The sequence below is a fragment of the Tachysurus vachellii genome, chromosome 23 (genome assembly GCF_030014155.1).
Source record: "Tachysurus vachellii isolate PV-2020 chromosome 23, HZAU_Pvac_v1, whole genome shotgun sequence".
NCBI classification, from domain to species: Eukaryota; Metazoa; Chordata; class Actinopteri; order Siluriformes; family Bagridae; genus Tachysurus; species Tachysurus vachellii.
Genome location: NC_083482.1, coordinates 3,006,259 through 3,028,164, shown reverse-complemented (window position 1 = coordinate 3,028,164; position 21,906 = coordinate 3,006,259). Strand labels below are relative to the sequence as shown.

The 21,906-nt window shown below is 44.6% G+C and overlaps 1 protein-coding gene across 4 annotated transcripts in view; it reads left to right on the top strand.

The window, feature by feature from the left end:
- The window catches only part of crebbpa (CREB binding protein a), a 31,119-nt gene that overhangs the window by 4,602 nt on the left and 4,611 nt on the right, over nt 1–21,906 (top strand). The window contains exons 2-27 of one of the 4 annotated variants that reach the window (XM_060859422.1): nt 6,434–7,083; nt 9,697–9,858; nt 10,269–10,515; nt 10,772–10,885; nt 11,431–11,664; nt 11,826–11,928; nt 12,057–12,194; nt 12,302–12,419; nt 12,632–12,803; nt 12,894–12,956; nt 13,052–13,173; nt 13,252–13,425; nt 14,251–14,493; nt 14,760–14,921; nt 15,529–15,706; nt 15,894–16,012; nt 16,118–16,357; nt 18,506–18,594; nt 19,239–19,319; nt 19,678–19,734; nt 20,196–20,273; nt 20,365–20,432; nt 21,029–21,179; nt 21,267–21,413; nt 21,497–21,610; nt 21,739–21,904. In XM_060859422.1, the coding sequence (XP_060715405.1) occupies nt 6,434–7,083; nt 9,697–9,858; nt 10,269–10,515; nt 10,772–10,885; nt 11,431–11,664; nt 11,826–11,928; nt 12,057–12,194; nt 12,302–12,419; nt 12,632–12,803; nt 12,894–12,956; nt 13,052–13,173; nt 13,252–13,425; nt 14,251–14,493; nt 14,760–14,921; nt 15,529–15,706; nt 15,894–16,012; nt 16,118–16,357; nt 18,506–18,594; nt 19,239–19,319; nt 19,678–19,734; nt 20,196–20,273; nt 20,365–20,432; nt 21,029–21,179; nt 21,267–21,413; nt 21,497–21,610; nt 21,739–21,904 (4,190 nt within the window). Of the gene's footprint in view, nt 1–6,433; nt 7,084–9,696; nt 9,859–10,268; nt 10,516–10,771; nt 10,886–11,430; nt 11,665–11,825; nt 11,929–12,056; nt 12,198–12,289; nt 12,420–12,631; nt 12,804–12,893; nt 12,957–13,051; nt 13,174–13,251; nt 13,426–14,247; nt 14,494–14,759; nt 14,922–15,528; nt 15,707–15,893; nt 16,013–16,117; nt 16,358–18,505; nt 18,595–19,238; nt 19,320–19,677; nt 19,735–20,195; nt 20,274–20,364; nt 20,433–21,028; nt 21,180–21,266; nt 21,414–21,496; nt 21,611–21,738; nt 21,905–21,906 lie in introns of all 4 variants that reach the window. The other 3 variants (XM_060859421.1, XM_060859420.1, XM_060859418.1) reach the window with 3 other exon arrangements.

Here is a 21,906-nt window from a genome sequence, read left to right as displayed (position 1 = left end):
TCAGTCAGATTACAAACGTGTGCGCCTCAGTCAGATTACAAACGTGTGCGCCTCAGTCAGATTACAAACGTGTGCGCCTCAGTCAGATTACAAACGTGTGCGCCTCAGTCAGATTACAAACGTGTGCGCCTCAGTCAGATTACAAACGTGTGCGCCTCAGTCAGATTACAAACGTGTGCGCCTCAGTCAGATTACAAACGTGTGCGCCTCAGTCAGATTACAAACGTGTGCGTGTGAGCCACGGTCAGATTACAAACGTGTGCGTGTGAGCCACGGTCAGATTACAAACGTGTGCGTGTGAGCCACGGTCAGATTACAAACGCCTCAGTCAGATTAAAAACGTGTACGCGTACGCCTCGGTCAGATTTAAAACGTTTACGCGTACATCTCGGTCAGATTTAAAACGTTTACGCGTACATCTCGGTCAGATTTAAAACGTTTACGCGTACATCTCGGTCAGATTTAAAACGTTTACGCGTACATCTCGGTCAGATTTAAAACGTTTACGCGTACATCTCGGTCAGATTTAAAACGTTTACGCGTACGCCTCGGTCAGATTACAAACGTTTACGTGTACGCCTCGGTCAGATTACAAACGTTTACGTGTGCGCCTCGGTCAGATTACAAACGTGTGCGCCTCGGTCAGATTACAAACGTGTGCGCCTCAGTCAGATTACAAACGTGTGCGCCTCAGTCAGATTACAAACGTGTGCGTGTGAGCCACGGTCAGATTACAAACGCCTCAGTCAGATTAAAAACGTGTACGCGTACGCCTCGGTCAGATTAAAAACTGTACGCGTACGCCTCGGTCAGATTAAAAGCGTGTACGCGTACGCCTCGGTCAGATTAAAAACGTGTACGCGTACGCCTCGGTCAGATTAAAAACATTCCTGTAGGCAGCTCAACTGGAAGCTTATGTAAAGCCGGGCTCGATTTGGTCGTCTGACACAAATCTTGAAAATCCTAAATGTTTTCAAGATTCACAGGGTAACCTCTGTAATCCTCTGTGTAGACATCAACAACGAGCGTCAAGCCAAAAACCAATAGGAGTGCAGAACGGGAACGAGATGAGGCACTTTAACTTAAACCACCTCAGAGAAGATGTCTAAACGAGTCCGGTGGACAGTACAGCATGAAGGAAAACTAAAAACGCTAGGGATTGTTTGTTTGTTTGCTGCTACCTGGCATTTTAGTCAAGAGAATGCGGGTCTGAACCTGTCGCTTGTTTAGACTTTAATTAGAATAAAAACACTCGCAAAGACTTCATCAGCGGGAAAATATTTACATACAAAACTGGAGTGAAAACATTCAGGTTAAAGGCCTTTGTATGTACTTCATCAGAATGTATGTGTAGAAATGTTAATTATGATTTAAAAAAGCTTATTTAGCGCCTTAAAAGAAAAGCATTCCCACGTCTGTCGTCACGTAAATGGATCAAATCACTATAAATGATCATCGGAATTCAAAAAGTAGTTCTTGTATACGCCTTAATCAGAATCAAATCCTTCACGTGTACAGAATAAAATATCTGATTAAACATTAAGGTCAGTCTAAGTGTTTGTTTATATAAAATTACACAAGTTTACATTCTTTAAATAATCTAATCTGTGTGTTTTCATTGTGTACAATAACCTGGAGGAATGTTTAACTCGTTTGAAAACAAAATAACGAGCATCTGGAGGTGGAGCTTTGTACACCTTTCTCCTCATTCTATGGTGTATTACTCTTTATCTAATTAACCCATAAACACAGAGAATCTCGACTAATCCTGTTTTGTGCATCTTTTCCATGCATCTACTATACTATACACTCTATACTATACACTCTATACTATACACTCTATACTATACACATGTACTGTGTCTGGTCTTATGACGTCTTATGGCTTATGAAGACGTTGGACCTAAAGCTCATGGGCTCTTGCCAACCAGAAACACCAATTTTTCAATCTGATCTCCAGACCAGCGTCTCTAAACGGACTCATCGGTGTGGACAAGGTGTGGGGTTTATTGCATCTAACTTGCCCCTAGGGGTGGATTTAATGTTGGAGCATCACCCAGATGGCGTCATAATAAATTAGGAAGAGAATATTTTTCTTGCCCAGTTCCCAACCTACCAGTCAGATCTCCAGTCATGTGATCTATCTTTCCTTCCAGACAGCCTCATTTTTTTAAAACTGCTGCTTGTGATGATGTCCAGAGCAGATCAGCACACTCAAAGTTCTGCCTCCTTCTACATACATCAGCTCGCAGACGCACTCGATTGGCATTAGTGTGATCGACAGAGCAGAGAGTTCCTTCCCAACCAGGCTGTGTGGCATCATTTCTATTTGGTGTACGGTGTAGACGTCTGCATTGCTCATAAACACTAGTGCTGAACGCTGGTCAAGCCCAAGAACAAGCGTGTGTAGCTTGCTAGTAAAGTTGTATTTGAGCGGAGATTTTACATCAGAGAAAACAAAAACCACCACATTTATTTGACCGTGACCTTACTCGACTATGCAGCTAGTTTGAATGCAGCGCCACTTGATTGCACTTGCAGACTGCAATACCATGTTGATACGACTCGAAAAAGGCCCCGGTGTCATTAACAGCCATTTGGCAACTGGAACGTTTCAAGTCTAGCTCGCTTTTTTCTTTGTTTTCCCCTCTCAGTCTCGCTCTCGTTCTCTCTCGAGCTCTCTAAAACTTCATCAGCGTGTGGCTTGTTTTTATGCGGCTCTGTTTAACATTAACATGGAGCTCACAACCACAGCATCTCAAACCTCCAGCGTGAAGCAGTGTATTGTAATGTTAAACCTCAGACTTGTGTTATTGTGTCCAGCTTTGCATTTCCAATGTACGTACCTCTGTCCATCACAAACGAGGGACTGAGAAACAATCAGCAAGTAATTCTTCTGCTCTGCATCCTCTCGGTGCTGCTCCCAAATGCATTCAGTTCTGTGTTGATTATTTAAAAAACACATTATATTGTGATGAAGCAAGTTATTTGGTGTCTGACGTGAACACATCTCACAGTCAGAGGGTGAGAATGAGAGGCAAGGGATGTGAGAAGAACCTGAAGGAGAGAGAGGACCATGAAGGAAAGAGGGAGAGGAAAGGGAAAACAAGAGAGTGGGTAAACAAGAGCAAGAAAGGAAAGGGGAAACGGAGAAAGAAAGGAAAAGCGAGAAACGAAACGAGAAGGGTGTGGATGATGGGTAAAGCAGCAATGTCTGATAATGGTGATTCCAATGTGGATATTTCCCTTATCACCTGAACGATGCGGCCCTGTGTGCGCACTGCTCTGTATGGCGATTAGTACAGCTCTGTGCTTATGTCGTGCTTGTGTTTAATGTGATGAAGATGGAGGTTTGCAGTGAATTTGTAGCTCTTTCGGTGCATGCTCTTGATCCGTCGCCCGAAGGAACGATCTGAAAATGTAACATTCCTCCAAATGGCATTTGAACGTATAATCTGTAGTTCAGGGTCAGGTCTTCCACTGGAGTGACTCTGACCTGCACCTGGCTCTCCATGTCGTGTTAAGTCATGTGTGAGGTGCTGATGTAAGACTTTACCTGCTCCTGTTCTGTTTAGGTCTAGACCGTTAAAATTCTGTCCTGTTAGAAGTGTCTGTTCCTTCAAACATAACCAAGGAACTCCTCCTCTCTGATTGGTCTTCTGGATGTGGATGATAATTGTCTCAGACCCTGATGTCAGATGCAGAGAGATCTGGGAAATGTCTAGTGTGTAACTGCGATTAGCAACACAAACACATGCACGTGTAAAGAGACACTCAGGCCGTCCTTAAAAATATTTTGGTTTGCAGTAACATTAAAAAAAAAGGGTCATTAGAGAGGTCTATTTTTTTTTTTTTTCAAGTTTCAACAATTTTAGTGATGGTGATTACGTAGGTATGAATTTAAACAAATTAGCATATCGTGACGTCACTGACTGGGTCTTCAACCTGTGCCTTCGGGCGCATCATTTTGATGCAGGCTGTATAGACCACAAACAAATTAGTTTGAACGGTGACCGCGAACATTTTGTTTTGTCAGCCATTGTTACCAAGCGCGAACCGTTGACTCTGACAGTGAACGAGAGGATGAGACGAAGCGAACGCACAGGCCGTAGCGTGACATCCGTTAACCAATAGTGTAAATGACGTCATGACGTCACGGGTTTTTATTTAAAAGAAAGAACGTAGCCTTCATTTGTATGTAGGCCTGGGCAATTTGTATATTTACAATACTTACTAAAATATAATTAATATTATTTTATTTCTTTTGTATTAGTTGTTTAAAGAATTAAAAAAACTGTGGTCGGTCTTAACGCAAATTTACAACTGGCAAGTCGGTCGGACTTAGTTACGGCAAACAAGAATATTTTTAAGGATGGCCTCATCACACAGTTATAACAGCACCAGTGCTGAAGTGAATATAAGAGCTTGTTAAATCTCAGACAAAGTCGCAGCATCTTAAACCAGTGTTCAGTTTCTCTTTGACCACCAGCGGCGTTTCCTAAAAGCGTCGTGCCATCATAGTCACAGACGTGGCTGCTCTTTTTATTTCCGCAAAATGCCTGAGAGTCATGCCAGTAATGGAAGCATACCCATGTTCTCTTGACAACTCGTCGTCAAGGCAACAGCCCTTCCTAGGTGGCAGAGAGCTCGTGGATGAAAAAGCGATGTGATGGTACCGGCGGGTTCCCCTTGACATGCGTTTCCACGTTTCCTAGCAAGCAAAACTCCTGGCATGCTGCACCTGTTGCAGCCCAGACAGCCAACCATCACGTCGACCCACCGACCGACCGACCGACCGACAGCTGCAGCTGCCCGACGTGTTTATTTTTAGTCGGAGGGATCTGAATGAGAAGGAAAGCGGGAGGGAGAGTCTGGTTGAGAGAGGGGTGTAATACTTGAAGCAGAGTGAAAGGGGGAGGCATCAATGTCAGGGTTTAGTCAGGCTTTGTGTAGCAGTGTTGGTTACTAGCTTTGAACAGCTGACAGAGGAAAGCTGTGATTTGGAAATGATTATTGAGCCTCATTCATCCTATTTTTATTGAAGAAAAAACAAGCCCTTTCTTTTTGGAAAGAAAACATAAGCTTAGAGAGCCCGAGAGAGAACGAGGGTGAGGCTGAGAGAGTTAAACAAATATAATAATAACAATAATAACATTGCTACTACTAATCACAATCGAGAACAAAGAATTTATTTAAATTCCATTTGCTCAGAACTGTTTCATTTACGGCATTCGGCAGACGCCTTTATCCAGACAAAAGTGCTTTTTTAATATCTTGCCTTCGTGTTGGCTCACTTTCTTTTTATCGTTTTCAGTTGTAGTTTATAAACACATCAGTTGTCAGGATGCCTCAGAAGAGCCTGTGACATAAACCTATGTAGTAAGGGAGAGGGTGAGCAGTGGTGATGGAGGAGTAGAGAAAGAGCTGTGTCTAAAACACCTCCCTTCCCCCAGCTCCCTCCCTCCTCTTCACCATGCCGAGACTCTGGGCTTCACATGGCTTCAGAAACCAAAACAATGCTGTGCTTCACTCGTGTGTGTGTGTGTGTGTGTGTGTGTGTGTGTGTGTGTGTGTCTGCATGCACTTCAAGTCCTCAGTGCTCTGTAAAGGAGTGATTCAGCACAAAGATGGGGAGATAAGGGTGGCATGAATGAGGGAGCGGGGGGGGGCTGTCTGCTGGCAAGCGTGTGTGTGTGTTTATGTGTGTAAAAGGGCGATAAAAGCGGAAGAGATGATCTCCTCTCAAGTTGTTCTTGTGTCGAGCACCTGCTGACGTGTGTGTGTGTGTGTTTACTCTGGGAGGTGGGCAGATAGAGTGCCCTCATTTACCGCCAGATGCTTCACGCTACACACACTGCATCTAAATTGCACAACCAGGAGAGCGCACACAGCATGTTTAAAGAGACATTGCAGACCATAGACTGAGGAAAACATTTAGCCCTGAATGTGCACTTTTGAAATGAGGAATAAATCAAACGGGTTAATAGTTTACATTTATAGTTGGCTAAAGAAGTTTGAATCCCTTGTCCTAATCTCGAATTTGTACCTAACTGCAGTGTAGAAAAGGACAGTGATTGTGGTGAACCTCAGGGCTCTGCTTTAAGACCACTGACACTTTGGCACAGTTGTTCACTTTGGTTAATAAACTTAACTTGTTTCAAGGAAATACCTCGTGTGTAGAATTGCAAGAAAGTCGTGCTTTCGATAGTGACAGAATTTTGGCGTCCTGTTTAGATTTTTTTAACTCTTCAACTAACCACTAAAACAGACAATTTAATTTCAGACTGCAAGTAAAGAAATATCTTTGAAGTCTTTGCCACCGATTTTTTTTATTTAGTATGACTGTATGCTGTTTTATGTTTTAGATGTATTTTTTTTGTACCTTGAGATAGAAATGAAAATAACTCCTTTTGTCTCTCTTTCTTTCACTCAGAGTTGAGCTCACTGTCATGGGACGACCTAGAGAGCAACCTTCCGGATGAGTTGATTCCAAGCGGCCCAAATGGAGACCTCAGTCTGATGCCCATGCCCTCGAATGGTGGCAGTGCGGGCACGGCGGGGCTGGCAGATGCTGCTGCTAAGCACAAGCAGCTCTCCGAGCTCCTGCGAGCAGGAAGCGGCGCCGGCCTCAATTCGGCAGCTCTAAACTCGTCTAGCCCGGGACCCGGGGGAGGCATGGGGCCTCAGCTGGGTGCACTGGGTAAGAGTCCGCTGGGCCAAGGATCTCCCTCGCACGCATCCCCAACGCCAAAACCAGCAGGAACCGCACCAGGCACACCGGGGAATGGCGGCATGGGCCTGAACGCTGGCTTCAACCAAGCCATGTTGAACAATGGCATGATGGCACAGAGCACAGCCGCTCAGCAGCAAGGCCAGGTGATGAACGGAACGCTGGGGCCGGGCGGGCGTGGCAGGGGTGCACCAGGCATGCAGTACCAGGGGGCAGGGACTGTAGGGCAGCAGGTGGCGGCGGCAGCAGCAGGGGCAGCACCAGGAGGAGCGAGCAGCATGCTGGCAGAGACACTGACGCAGGGGGCACAGCAGATGGGCATGAGCGCTCAACAAGCAGGCAACATGAACAAGGTGAGAGACTTTCTTTCCATCACTTATCTTAGGGCTGTGTTTTGACGCTTTGACTTTGTAACGTTGCACTTCATCGGTGTACGATGCATTATATAATCATGTTATGAGCGTTGTCGTGGAGCAAGCACATTTGTTTATTAAAGACCTTCAATTTATTTGAAGATAAATCTGTGGCGTATAAAAACAAGTAGTTTTTTTCTGTCAGTTTCTGCTTGCTGTAGAAAGCCATGCTGTGCGTTCTAATAACGACTTTAATGCAGTTATCAGTCTTATATAATGACACGTGGCACATGCTTTCTTATCTGAGCCTGATCTCCTTTCATGTCTGTTAGACTAGTGTGATAACAAATGAGCCAATAAAAACAAACATCCGTTTTTCAAGAAAGGCTTTTCCTCCTGCGTGTAATATGGAAATAACATTCATGTGCACGGGAGCTTATCTGGCTAGTCGCTCTGCATTTCATGTTTTAATTGGTTAATTAGGGTGAAGAGCGACATTCCGCACTCCACACCGCGACCGAGCTGCTTTGTTTAAAAACCGCCAATATAAATGTGACCTCGGTGGGTGTCAGGCAAATTAGAGACCTCAAAGGAGAGAACCGCTGCAAGCGTTTGTGTAGTATGCAAATAGCACCAAGTGACTTTAAATAAACACTGGGCTGTGAACAAAAAAAACATGCGCTAGTTTATTTGTGCGCACATCCTGGAGAGAATTTGTCTGGATCTTGTCTTAAGATGCATGTAGGGATTTTGTATGTTTTTCAGTCCAGACTGACTCTAAACTGGTTTGTGGCTGTACATGTGTGATCAGCAGTAGGTCACATGACTAGCACTAAGTTGTATGAATCGTAAGTTATTCCTCTGACTAGTCTTTTTTTGTTGTGCATATCTTATTGCTTCAGGATACTTTCATGCACGCCTGTTAATCCAGATTCCCGGGAAAAATCTGATCCGTTTCATTTATTACTTCTGCTCATTTTCCTCCTGCACATAAAACCGCTGTCAGGCCTCCATTTTGTATTTACGTTTTTCCACACTGCACTGCAGGAAGGCACTTCTGTTTACATAAAGAGTCGCTCTGTCGTGTTCACCCGGAGGATGCTGGGGATTGTGTTTGTATTTGTTTTTTAACGAAACTGGATAATTATGGCTCATTTGGACCGGTGAAATTACAGGAGTGTTTTCCTTTAGGCAGCGAAATCACTGAGGCGTTGTGTCAGGGTTGCAGGTACGAGATCGACCCTGCACCATGTGGGCTTCCGGTTTTACCCCACTGGCTCTGCGTCTTCAGCAGCAGCGTGTTGTAGCGACCTTCTGGCTCATCTCGTGAACGCTCTCATCGCAGCTGTTTAAAAACACATCACAGTGCGGTGAAGTGCAACGAAATGCAGTGTTTACTTTTCGTCGGACGTGAGCTCTGTGGTTTCAGAGGAAGCTCATAGGAAGCCGTCGGCCAGCTCTTACACATTTTACACTCCTACTCGATACTCCTACCACATCAGAGCACTACTGCACTTTCTCTAATCTGTGTAACAGTACATCGTTTGGGGAGCCCCCTCTTCTTGATATAAGTCTGACACTTGAATCAAAAAATTTGCGGTTTGACACGTAGGAGTGTAAAACTTTCCCCAGTACAGAAGGAGGAGATGCACCACAATGCAGTTACTAAAGAGACCTTTTTCCTGTAGTGGAATGTAAACTCCACTGCATAGATTGTCTGAAAATTAATCCGCAACAGGAATCAAAAATCCAATAAAACTGTAGTGTATGTGTTGGTCAAGTGGGTGTGTCTATGGATGTGTGTGTTTTTGGAGGATGTCGGTGAGGGGATGCGTGTTAAGGCAGCGAATGGAGTGTCAGCTACGGCTCTCGAGGGATGAGAGCGATTCGAGCTGAAGAGTGCCACAAATCTGTATGTGAATGAGTAAGCACAGCGGGTGGAGGGTCGGGATAAAGCTGTGTGTGTGTGGAGGAGGAAAGAGTGGAGGGCTGGCAGCGTGTGCGGCACTCAGCTGGCCTCTTTTATCTGGTCTGCTGGAGCGATGTCAACAGAGGAGAGCAAGCGGCCGGCATGCTGCCGGCGGGAGCGAGGGAGGAGGGGAGGTGTTGAAGTGGATGAAAGGAGAAGGAGGGGGAGTGCACTTCAGAGCAGGCTTCTGTCTGACCGAGAGGAAGAGGTTTCTCTGGCCCTGTGCTTGAGGCACGTCTGAGTAAAGTCATGACTGTTCCTTACACACTTTTTTTTTCCCCTTTCCCTTTTCTAAATTCTCCACAAGCCAAATTCAGCCTCTAAAATTAGCCGGTTAGATTAATTATGTGATCTAGGAAAAGTGGAGATCCCCAAACTGTTGTAAGTAATACGGCTCTGTGCTGTAGGAAAGTGCGTATACTACTCACCGCTATGCTACGTCGAGGTGTTTATGTTTTGTAATTTTATGTATGCTGTGCGCACACATTTATGAAATAATGAGCATTTATTCAGATTTCACTTTCAACGGCTGCTGGATTCCATCACGGTTGCATGAGCGAACGTTTCACCTTGATAAGCTTACGAGAGAGAAATATTTCCAAAATTGATATATATATAATTACTTTCTTCCTCTTTGTCTGTAGATGGGCATGGCTGGCAGTGGTAGTCCCTTTAGTCAGTACCAGGCAGGCGGGCAGCAGTTAGCAGGGGCAGGTGTAAACGCCCAGCTGCAGAACAAAGCATCGCTGGCAAACAGCCTGCCAGCCTTCAGCGCTGATCTGAAGGGAGCCGTCGTCCCGAACATGGTGAGTCCGTGGTGGACCCTACAGTTCCTCCTTTGTTTTTGCAAAATACATTTCATAGTAGCAGGATGTTGACGTTTATTTTGGAAGAAAAAAAAAGCTTTTCAGTCTGCCTAGTTTTAATGATAGAGAACGAACATCAAAAGACAAGACGCTACAAGCTTGATTGAGATGTTCTAGAAGTTGCAGTTTCAGGCTTTCCAAAGCTGAACCCAAATTCTTACACTGTTTTGAATACACGCCATATATCACTGTGTTAATGAGTCAGAGTGGCTCAGCATCCTTTCCTGGTTAATGTTAATGACTTTTTTTGGACGTTTCGATATTTATGACTTGGTCCCAGTTAATTGTGTTAATCTTTTGACTTTGCTCAACAAGTGCACTAACACGTCTTCGTCTGCCTCTCTGTGTAGCCTCAGGCACAGCAGCAGGTGGCAGTGGGAATGGTTGGGTGTCAGGGTGTTCCTGCAGGTCCCACGGCTGACCCGGAGAAGCGCAAGCTGATCCAGCAGCAGCTGGTCCTGCTGCTCCATGCACACAAGTGCCAGCGGCGTGAGCAAGCCAACGGCGAGGTACGGGCCTGCGCCCTGCCCCACTGCAGGACCATGAAGAACGTCCTCAACCATATGACCCACTGCCAGGCCGGCAAGTCCTGTCAGGGTAAGTCGCTTGGACCCGTTCAGTCATGCTCATGCACACACACACACACACACACACACACACACACTATCTCTCTTCCTCTTTTTCAGCAGCAACAAGACACATATTTCTCTCTTCTAGTGTCTCTAACACTCAGTGTCTTGTATCTCTCTCTCTCTCTCTCTCTCTCTCTCTCTCTCTCTCTCTCACACTCTCTCTCTCTCTCTCTCTCTCTCTCTCTCACTTTCTCTTTCTCTCTTTTCCTCTCTGTCTGCAGTGGCTCACTGTGCATCATCGAGGCAAATTATTTCTCACTGGAAGAACTGCACACGGCACGACTGCCCCGTCTGCCTCCCGCTGAAGAATGCCAGTGACAAGCGTAACCAGCAGCGTGAGTCTCAGAACTTCTACTCCCTTTAAAACATCCTCACTTTTTTTGTGTCTTGTCACGCCCTTGTGATTCCAGTCGCTGTACTCTGGTTATTTTATCCATTATGCATTTTTAAAAAATATATAAAACCGAAGCCAGAGAACTGAATAACTAGCAAGATACTCCCAATTTTTTTAATCTACCGAGGTGTTATGCTGACGTTAGCATATGACGATAGTCCTCCGTTTTTAATTTCTATTGCATAACCGATTACTTCATACACCTTGCTCTGATGGAGAAGACGCATGTGTACAGCATGCAAGAGAAACTACATGCATCCAAAGAACGTTGACTGTCAGTATTGCAGCTGAATGAAACGTCTTGGTTTTTATTCCATTTTGTATGAACTTTGTTATTAGCAACGTTCTGAGATCAAGATTTTGATGACAAACTCAGCCGCCACATCAGTTCTCTAAACATTTCCCTTTCTGTGAAATGCAGAATGCTCGGTGTGTGGTTGTCCGCTTTAACCATTCAGAGTTGACGCTTATCTTTTGGTTTTGTAGCTATGATGACGTCTCCGAATGCTAGCCTGCAGACTGCAATAGGTCCGGTGGGCTCTGGTCAGAACGCAGCTCCGGCCCTTAATGCCCCGGCTCCTATAGATCCAAGCTCCATGAAGCGAGCATATGCTGCTCTTGGCCTCCCTTACAGCAACCAGAGCCCTGCACAGACACAAGCACCTAATGCTCAGCCCACGCAGACGCAACACCAGCAGCTGAGGCCGCTGAACGCGCTCGGTAACGCCACACGCACGTTTCCTTGTAGAATAGACACTTTCTGTCATCATGCAGGATGTAAACTATCATTCTGGGGCATGATGTACTGATTAGTTTCGGTGTCATTACAGTGTATGATGTGTCAGGTCTGGTACTGATTTTGTATCTGACTTTCTCCGCAGGTACTAACCAGATGAGCATTAGCAGCGGGGCAATGGGCGTGCCCACATCAGATCAAGCTAAACTGCATCCCGACGGCAACATGCCATCCACTCTCAACGCCAAGTATTTAACTTATCTATGCTCCTGCTACTGTATGTTTCGGGATCTTATACTTTGCAAAGTAGATGCTTTAACATGGGCTCTCGCTCTGTTTTCTTTTCTCTTTCTTTCTTACACTTTCTCTCCTTCAGTCAGCTGATGTCTGATAGCTCGTCAGTAGGAGCTCTGGGTAACGTGCCCACGGCGGCACCGCTGTCGGCCAGCGGCGTGAGAAAAGCCTGGCACGAACATGTCACTCAGGACCTCCGCAACCACCTCGTCCATAAATTGTGAGTATCTTCGATTATCCTTGATATCTGTTTATTTTCTACCTCCGTTGTTGTGGTTCCGCAGTAACAGTGTCCTTTATTTGCACGCGTATGTGTGTCTTATACAGAGTGCAGGCCATCTTTCCTACACCGGACCCTGCGGCTCTGAAAGATCGGCGCATGGAGAACCTGGTGGCGTATGCGCGGAAGGTGGAAGGAGACATGTACGAGTCGGCCAATAGCAGAGTAAGGAGATTTTAAGCAACTCTCGCGGTCGGTTAGTATAATGAAGTCCGCCAACTGCCTTTGGTTTAAACCTGCTCCCCCTGCTCTGTCACAGGGCAGTGTAACAGCGGCAAAGAGTGATAAATGCCCCCTTCTACATAAATACAGTACTGAGCAGACTGATGGTGTCACGTGGTGTAGTCCTTCACTTTTTACTGTGCTGTTGCGTGTAGGATGAGTACTACCACTTCCTAGCAGAGAAGATTTACAAGATCCAGAAGGAGCTGGAGGAGAAGAGGCGTTCCCGACTCCAGAAGCAAATCATTACACAGTCACCTATGACTGCACCAGGGGCACAGCAGCCTGCTCTGAACCAACCCAACTCTCTGGGACCCAGGCCTCAGAGTGAGTCTCTCTCACACACACACACACACACACACGATTCAATGACACAAGCCGAAACCCCCTCACATTCATATCTGTGTATTTGTTAAGATGGACCTGTGCCTATGCCCAGTGTTCCAAATCAGATGATTAACCGCATGCAGGTCCCCCAAGGTACTGCCAATTTATCCTTTTTATCATAGTCAGTGTGTGCATATATGTCTGTGTAGGTCATAAGGTTGACTAATGGATGTGTTTTCATGCTTTAGGGATGAGCCAGTTCGGTGCACTGTCCATGCAGAATGTTCAGATGTCTCAGGCTCCCATGGCCACTCGGGCAGCGTCCCCGATGAGTCACGCACAACAAATTAACATGAGCTCTGTTCCTCAGGTTGGTGTTTTTTCCCTCTGACACTCACACATGGTATTTACTTTTTTATTTATTTACCATATATATTTTTTCTTTTAGATCGGCATGTCACCCACGCGGATGGCTCCAGCACAGGGCATGATGGGACCTCACGGTGGGAACATGGTGCCACAGGCAGCAAATCAGCAGCAATTTATTCAGCAGTTTTCCGCCAATGCTAACGCTATGAATGTCAACATGGGGCAGCCTAACACGCAGGCAGCTGTCCCTCAGGTTGGACAAAACACACACACGTGGATACAAATGTTGTTCAGTGTGAATTAATGTGTACTGTATAATTCTGTGCAAGTATTTTCATACCTGCAAACTAGTCGCTTTTCGGCGAAATTCGCTGTTTTTAATCAAAATATGTCATTTGAGTGAATCGTGTGGATCCGAAGAGTTTTTAGTGGGGGGGCTGCGTCCGAAACCGCTTACTTCCATCCAATAATTAGGCGAAGTAGTGCTTAGGCGGTGGTTTTGGACGCAGTGTAGTATACCATCTATCAAGCTGATGCCTCGCGTCTCTACTTATAATGACTTTTTATGGCGGATGGCAAACCAACTTTTGGTGCATTCACCGCCACCAACTGGACTGGAGTGTGAAGCACTAGAAAGCAGATGACGCCTCACGTCTCAATCATCCTCGTGTCTTTTGACCAATCAGCATTCAGATGCAAGATGAGGCAATCACCTATTTCGTCCCTCACTTCAAGCCGCAGAGGACGAACAAAAAGCAATAAAGAGACGCATCGCTAGACAACGAAAACGGGCACTTGAAAGGCTTGTGGTGGCCAAAAAACAAAAGACATAGCAATATTTGTGTTCATCAATTTATTAAGGTTCCAAGGCACTCAAATTGTACAGAGAAAAGTTATTTCCAAGAAATTTTGGTAAAAATAGGATTAATAATCCTATTAATAAAAAATAGGGGGGTGTTATTTCGAGCCTTGTCACCTTTTTCACCTCTTGTGAGTTTGCAGGTATGATCGTATTGTAAGTTCTCTTTTGTTGACTCCAGCACCAAGTCATGTTCCTTGTATCTCTCTTCCCCAGCAGACACAGAACCTCCCTCTGAATGCACTCAGCTCTTTAGGCTCTCAGATGAACTGCCCCGCACCTCCCCAGGCCCCTCTTGGTACAACTCCACCCCCTAGTGCAGGAGCCCCGAGCACTAACCTGCCACCACTGCAGGTTAACCAGGCTGGTACGCCCAACCCCGGCCCGGCACAGAGCACGCCTCCACACACACAGTCTCAGACAGAGCTGCCTGCTCTCCCACAGCCCCATCCTGGCACACCGGTGGGTACACAGGCCTCTGATGTTCTCCTTATCTTTATATATCTATACTTGCAATTTTTGGGTTATGATGACAGTCCCTGGCTGATGACATTAGTCATGGGTCTAGTCATCAGCTCTATGAAAATATTGCAGATCAGAGTTGTAACTGATGTAATATCCTCCATAATGTGCAGAGTATACAGTATCCCAGTATTCAGACTTACTGTTATTCAGTTATCATTCTCTTTCTCTCTCTCTCTCACTCACTCACTCTCACACACGTTCAGAGCGCCGATAACCGAGTCCCAACTCCGGCATCGACGACAAGTGACCTGCACACGCAGCATGCCGTGCCCGAGCTGCCGGCTGTGGTCGAGCCCAAAGCAGAGGCTAAACAAGAAGAGCAGGACTTTGAGTCCAGCGCTGGTCAAACTGAACCCAAGATGGAGGTGGGTTTCTGTCAGTGCCTGTTGCCTGAGACATGCTTTAACCCTACACCTAAATCTAAAGGTTTCTTGGATAAGAACTTGGCAACCCAAGAATAAGCTTTAATGCCTAGAAAAAAAATTAGTTTGTGGAGTTTTTGTGACATGATCTAGTATTTGTAACGTGATCCCCTATAGATGGGAATGCTTCACTATTTTGGAAGCCGCACCAGAGAAAAAAAATACAATAATAGTCAATATTTGGTGCTTACATATGTTAAAGAATCTTAACCATCCCTTTAACCTTTAAATATCCCTTACTTTAATCATCTAACCAGCACATTATGTCGAACGATGTATGTTTATTTGGCAGCTCTGACGCAATTTCCTTAGGAAAGTCATCTTAAGTCGTCAGTGTGGACAGGAAGCACTAAATGCCCATTAAGCCGTCTGTCCGTAAATCATATCAGTAATCAGGAAGCTCTTGAATGCACCACAGACGCTTAACCAGCAAGTTTAATTAAAAGCATTTCTATTAATTTCTCGTACAACTTAATTTGCTTTTGAACTTTTACTCCAATATCAATATTATAAGGCATCAAGTAACAGCTGTCATGTGACCCTGTCTCAGGTGGAAGACAATAGTGGCCCTCCGATCAAGAAGGAGGAACCAGAGAGCTTAGAGATCAAGTCGGAGCCGATGGAAACGGAAGATAAAAAGACTGACGTTAAGGCGGAGACCAAAGAGGAGGAAGAAAACAGTGCGACTGGCACTGCATCATCCTCACCATCGCAGTCTCGCCGGAAAAGTGAGTGCCGAATCTTCACTGGAAAATGCTGAGCCGCCTGGTGTTTTTGTTTGGTTTAATAAACTAGATTTATTATATGGTATATATTTATACAGTCTGTAAGAGATAAGTATGTAACGTCTGTACTTTTTTTGTACAGAAATAAAACATCCTGTCTGTAGTAGAAAAGCTGTTTTTCTCTTACTAGTCTTTAAACCAGAAGAGCTGAGGCAGGCACTAATGCCTACACTGGAGTCTTTATACAGACAGGACCCTGAGTCTCTGCCCTTCCGCCAGCCTGTGGATCCCATACTGCTGGGTATCCCGGTTAGTGTGTACAACACACACACACACACACCAACACACACACAGTTTTTGCTGTATACTTCAGTTGTGAAAAACAATGTCTGGTCTCTTCTTGCACGTCTGCAGGATTACTTTGACATTGTAAAGAATCCCATCGACCTGTCCACCATAAAGCGCAAGCTAGACACGGGGCAGTACCAGGAGCCATGGCAGTATGTGGAAGACGTGTGGCTCATGTTCAACAACGCCTGGTTGTACAACAGAAAGACGTCACGCGTCTACAAGTACTGCTCCAAGCTGGCTGAGGTATTCGAGCAGGAGATCGACCCTGTCATGCAGGGCCTCGGATACTGCTGCGGCCGGAAGGTTAGTCTGCACACGGCTTCTTATTTATTTTTTATTTCCACACTCGCAGTTTGGACTGTATGGAAACGTGGATGCAGTAGAGTTGATTATAGACATCTGGTCATGCCGCCCCTCTGTAGACACTTTTGTATATGCGCGTTTCTTTGCACCAGAAATGTGACATTTTCTACTTCACAGACTTCCAAAAACAGATTTTTCTAAACTGAAGTATGTTTGAGGGGGAAAAAAAAACCTGTTCTAGTGAAAATGGGCAAAATCACATTTAAGTTAAAACATTGTGGACAATTTTGACAGTTGACATCTGATTACAAACGGAGTTACATTTCTTTTGACGACACACAGCTATTTAACCCTATGATGAGATCATGTTCACAAACAGTGCACAAGTACCTAATGAGAATTTAGACATTTTTATTTACTTGTATATAATATATATATGTGTGTGTGTGTGTGTGTGTGTATGTGTGTGTGTGTGTGTATTAAATTAGAAAAATATATTAAATTAAAAATTGCACTCCTGTGCAAAATCTTAAGGCCAGGGAAATTATTACAAGTATTCACAATTCACACTGGTGGATTGTAACCATGTTGAAAGTATTTCTTCAAAATGCCAAAAGAAGAAACGAGCAAGAGACAATAAATAGGCATTTTATTGAAAACTGGATTTAAACTCAAACAGGCTGGTCATCAGCTGATAAAAAGTTACAATCTGTGCACAAATATGGCCTTAATGTCATTGTCCTTCAGGCAGTCACACTGCTCTCCTGATGGCAAGAAGCTTTTCTGTTCAAATGTGGCTGGATTGTTGAGCTGCACACACAAGGGCTCTTGCAACGTGCCATTGCTGCTGAGGTTGGACGCAGTAAGACGGTCATTTTAAATTTCTTAAAAGATCCTGAGAGATATGGGACAAAAAATGAAAGTGGTAAACCCCAAAGACATTCACCTGCACTGAGCCGGAGGATCCGACGGGCTGTCTGTGAAGACACAGGCCGAACCTCGACCCGGATTAAGGTCATTACCGATACTGACTACAGCCCAGTAACCATAAGACGGCATCTACGATAGAAGGGCTTAAAGAACAAAAAAAATCTTCAAAAGCTACGTCTCCTTAAACACCATGAACGTCTCCGTTTGGAATTTGCAAGGGAGCAAAAAACATGGGGCACTGAAAGGTGTCAATGTTTTATTCTGGGACGAGAAAAAATGTTCCTGTATGGTCCTGATGGCTTCCAGTGATACTAGCATGACAAGATGATCCCACTGGAGACAGTGGAGGAGGCTTCATCATGATCTGGGGTGCTTTTTACTTCAATGGGAAAATGGAGCTTCTGGTTGTGTGGGGCGTCAAACAGCAGCTGGCTATGTGGACATGGACATGTTGGAGCTTTCATCCCTCTTGACCGAGGGCCCTCGTCTGTGGTAATGACGCTGCAATTCACAATGCCCGCCTGACGAAGGACTTCTTCCAGGACGATAACGATCTTCTGGACCATCCTGCATGTTCCCTTGATCTAAATCCCCTCGAGGATGTTTGGGGATGGATGCCAAGGGAAGTTCCATACTGTGGATACCCTTCATGAATCCATTTTCACCACATGGAGCAACGTTCTCAGCCGCCTCGATACAGTCGCACCAAGCAAGCGACCTTTTTTGTCACTTTTAGTTCTGTTGTGGGTTTTTTTGGGCTATGGTCTTAAACCTCTGATCAGCTGATGAACAGCCTGTTTGACTTTAAATGCCATTTTCAATAAATTGCTAATCTTTTTTTTTGCTACTTTTTCTTAGTTTTTGACATTTTAAAGCAGTCCTTACAACCTGGTTATTATCCACCAGCTCGAAATGCAAATACTTGGAATGTTTTCTTGAAGAAGTTATTTATATTGTTATTAATTGCTTTTTTTATTGCCGGCTCCGTGTGTTCCAATTTGTTTACATCCCTCATTTCTACATACTGTCTTGGATGATTAAACGTACACTTATTTGTATGGCTCACTTAATAATTCATGAATATGAATTAATCCAACCAAAAGAGCAATGTAAATCACACTCGGCGTCAGACTCCATGTAATGCCACTAAATAATAATACACTTGTGTAACCTTCTCCTCTTATTCTTACTTAAAACTTGTTTTCTTGTCCCTCGCAGTACGAATTTTCCCCTCAAACCCTGTGCTGCTATGGCAAGCAGCTCTGCACCATTCCCCGCGATGGCACCTACTACAGCTACCAAAACAGGTGAGTCTTCAAGTCAAATCTCAGAATGGTGCGTGTTTTGAGTTCGACGGAAAAAGGACGTGTTGCAGGGATTTGCATAGGAAAGGAAAGTGACAGAAACAAAGCTCATGCCAGCTTCTTAAACCAACCATGAACAATGCTGCTTTAACTCTGTTTACATGCTACCTTCTAATCATCTTTTAACTCTCTGGGTAACCAGTTTAACGATAGAATAAATAATAATAAAGGGAAGAAAAAGGATATACATGCAATCTTGTCAATTCATCCATCTCAACTTAGTACAAGAAGTTTTTGTATTGATGCATGAATGCCTTGTTTCTCTTTACTGACATCTCCATAGATAGATAGATAGATAGATAGATAGATAGATAGAAGCTGCGTCTATCTATCTCTCTATCTCGTGTGTGTGTAACTGATTGACAGTTGTAAAACACGCCGGCTGCCGTCACATACTTTTGTCCCCCTCCATTAATTTAACACATGATTAGTCAAAACAGACTCCCTTGCACCCCCTGCAGGATGAACACTGCATTAGCAGACAGTGCTCCAACACAGCTGCAGGGAACCAGGGATGTGTGTGTGTGTGAGAGCGAGTGATGCTTGAGCTGAGTTTTGCTATGCTGTCTCTGTGTGCACCTGTGCAGGTATCACTTTTGTGAGAAGTGCTTCAACGAGATTCAGGGAGACAGCGTGACGCTGGGCGACGATCCCGCACAGCCTCAAACGTAAGCGCTTGTAAACTTCTACGTATCAAATCACTATCACTTAGTAATAAATAAAAGATAACGCTTAGTAACAAAAAAATCTTTTTTTCAGCTGAGCATTTTCAGTTCAAAGTTTAAAACTTTCTGCCTCTCTTTCTTCTTGGTGTCATTATCCATGTCTCTTTTTTTTCTGTCTTTCTTCAAATCTCATTCTCTCACTTTCTTTCTCTCTCTTTACTCTCACCCCTCTCTTTGTATCTTCCCTTTTCCTCACTCTGTCTGTCCCTCCCGACTCTCTTTCTCACATGTGCTGTCTCGTTCTTTCTCGCCGTCTCCTCTGTCATTGCCTTTCATTTCTGTATTTTCTCTCTGTGTGCAGGATGATTTCCAAGGATCAGTTTGAAAGAAAGAAGAACGATACACTAGACCCCGAGCCGTAAGTAGTCGCACAAACACGGTGTGTGTATAAAACCACACGTCTTCTTGCTCCATGCGGCAGACTTCGCTTTGTTACTGCAGTCTAAAATGGTAGCGTGCACTCTATCGACAGTGAAGTCCATCCAGCAGTGCGCATTTTGTTGGATGGCGCCCCCTGGTGTGTGACTTGGGGTGACGCTCCCTTTCTGGTGAATCTTAGAGCAAATTAGAGTATTTGAGTTATAACGTAGCGCATGCTATTTTAATCGTAACATTTTGCATCGATCTATTAGTCCTCTGACAAAGGCGCACTCGCATTGGTTTGCTTGCAAATGCGTAAGAACTGGAGGTAGAGAGAATGAACGATGGTTTTTGCTTGGCTGTATGTATCTGCAGTTAGCACATCAGCGTTCACACACTTCAAAGCCCAATAAAGTGATTTCAGTCTGTTAACAAATAAATCAATTCTTCTTTCCTTAGATTTGTTGAATGTAAAGATTGCGGACGCAAGATGCATCAGATATGCGTCCTTCATTATGAAGTCATCTGGCCCTCGGGGTGAGTGCGTTTGTGCACGTGTTGCGTGTGTAAAATCTTCCGTTTTTGCCTGTGCTCATAGTCGTGCCTAATAACGGCTTTGCCTTCACAGCTTTATTTGTGATAACTGTTTGAAGAAGAGTGGGAAGACGCGGAAGGAAAATAAGTTCTCAGCAAAAAGTAAGTGAAGTATTCTTCCATGTCCTGCGAGCGTGTTGCTCAGGTCCCTACGGCCGTCTTATATCAGCTTGAGTGAAAGATTGTCAGATGAGCAATTAGAAGGCTCAACAATCGAGATACGAGTAACCACAGACGTGAGGAGCAGAAGGAACTCGGTAGGCATGAGAGTGTTGCGTTACATCTCCAGGAAGTTGGAACTGGGCTTTTTGGACACGTCCCACTTTCATGGAAATTTTAATACTAGTATTTTTATTTTTTAAACTAATGATAGCTAGCCAAATGACAATCAAATATAATGTTATAAAATTGTTAGCCAATACAAATCAAGTGAAACTTCTTAGGGTTATTTTATCAATTACGCGGTTGATTTGGACCGCTGTGTTCTTTCCCCCACTGGATGGATTTTGCATGACTGATGACACATTGCTTCTCTTCTTTAGCTTAAAGACTGTAAGCTACTACAGTATATTTTTGACACGAAATATCAGTGTTTGTGCAGACGCTAAACAGTGACCTATCGTTCATTAGATAAAGGTCTTATCTATGTTTTTAATGAACTCTGTGTGTGTGTGTGTGTGTGTGTGTGTGTGTGTCAGGACTGCAAGTGACACGGTTAGGCACATATATAGAGGACCGAGTGAATAAGTACTTGAAGAGACAGAACCACCCAGAAGCTGGCGAGGTGTTCGTGCGAGTGGTGGCCAGTTCAGACAAAACGGTGGAAGTCAAACCCGGCATGAAGGCCAGGTGAATACACGTAACGCTGAAGTAACGTAAGACCGCTTTACATCATAGCATGAGCTTTGGACATTAATGGCTTTCTCTACCACACAGGTTTGTAGACAATAACGAGATGTCTGAGAGCTTCCCCTACAGAACCAAAGCACTTTTTGCCTTCGAGGAGATCGACGGTGTCGATGTATGTTTCTTTGGCATGCACGTGCAGGAGTACGGCTCAGATTGTCCTTTCCCCAACACCAGGTAAACGCACAGCACAGTATATGGTGCTTTGTACGTTTCTTGGCAGAAGAGCCCCAATCTGACAGTGCTGTTTCTCTTCACAGACGGGTATACATATCATACCTCGACAGTATTCACTTCTTTAAACCTCGTGTGCTTCGGACGGCAGTTTATCACGAGATCCTCATCGGTTATCTGGAATACGTCAAGAAATTGGGGTATATCTGTTTAACGTAGTTGTTGACTCAAAGGCACCGCTATCGACGTTTTGTACGATTTCCTCCTGTTCATAGACATTTAAAACTTTGTCTAGCACTAAACCTAGATTTTTAATTCCCCTTAACAGGTACGTGACAGCTCATATTTGGGCGTGTCCTCCGAGCGAAGGTGATGACTACATCTTTCACTGTCACCCTGCCGACCAGAAGATCCCCAAACCTAAGCGTCTGCAGGAATGGTACCGAAAAATGTTGGACAAGGCCTTTGCAGAGAGGATACTCCATGATTACAAGGT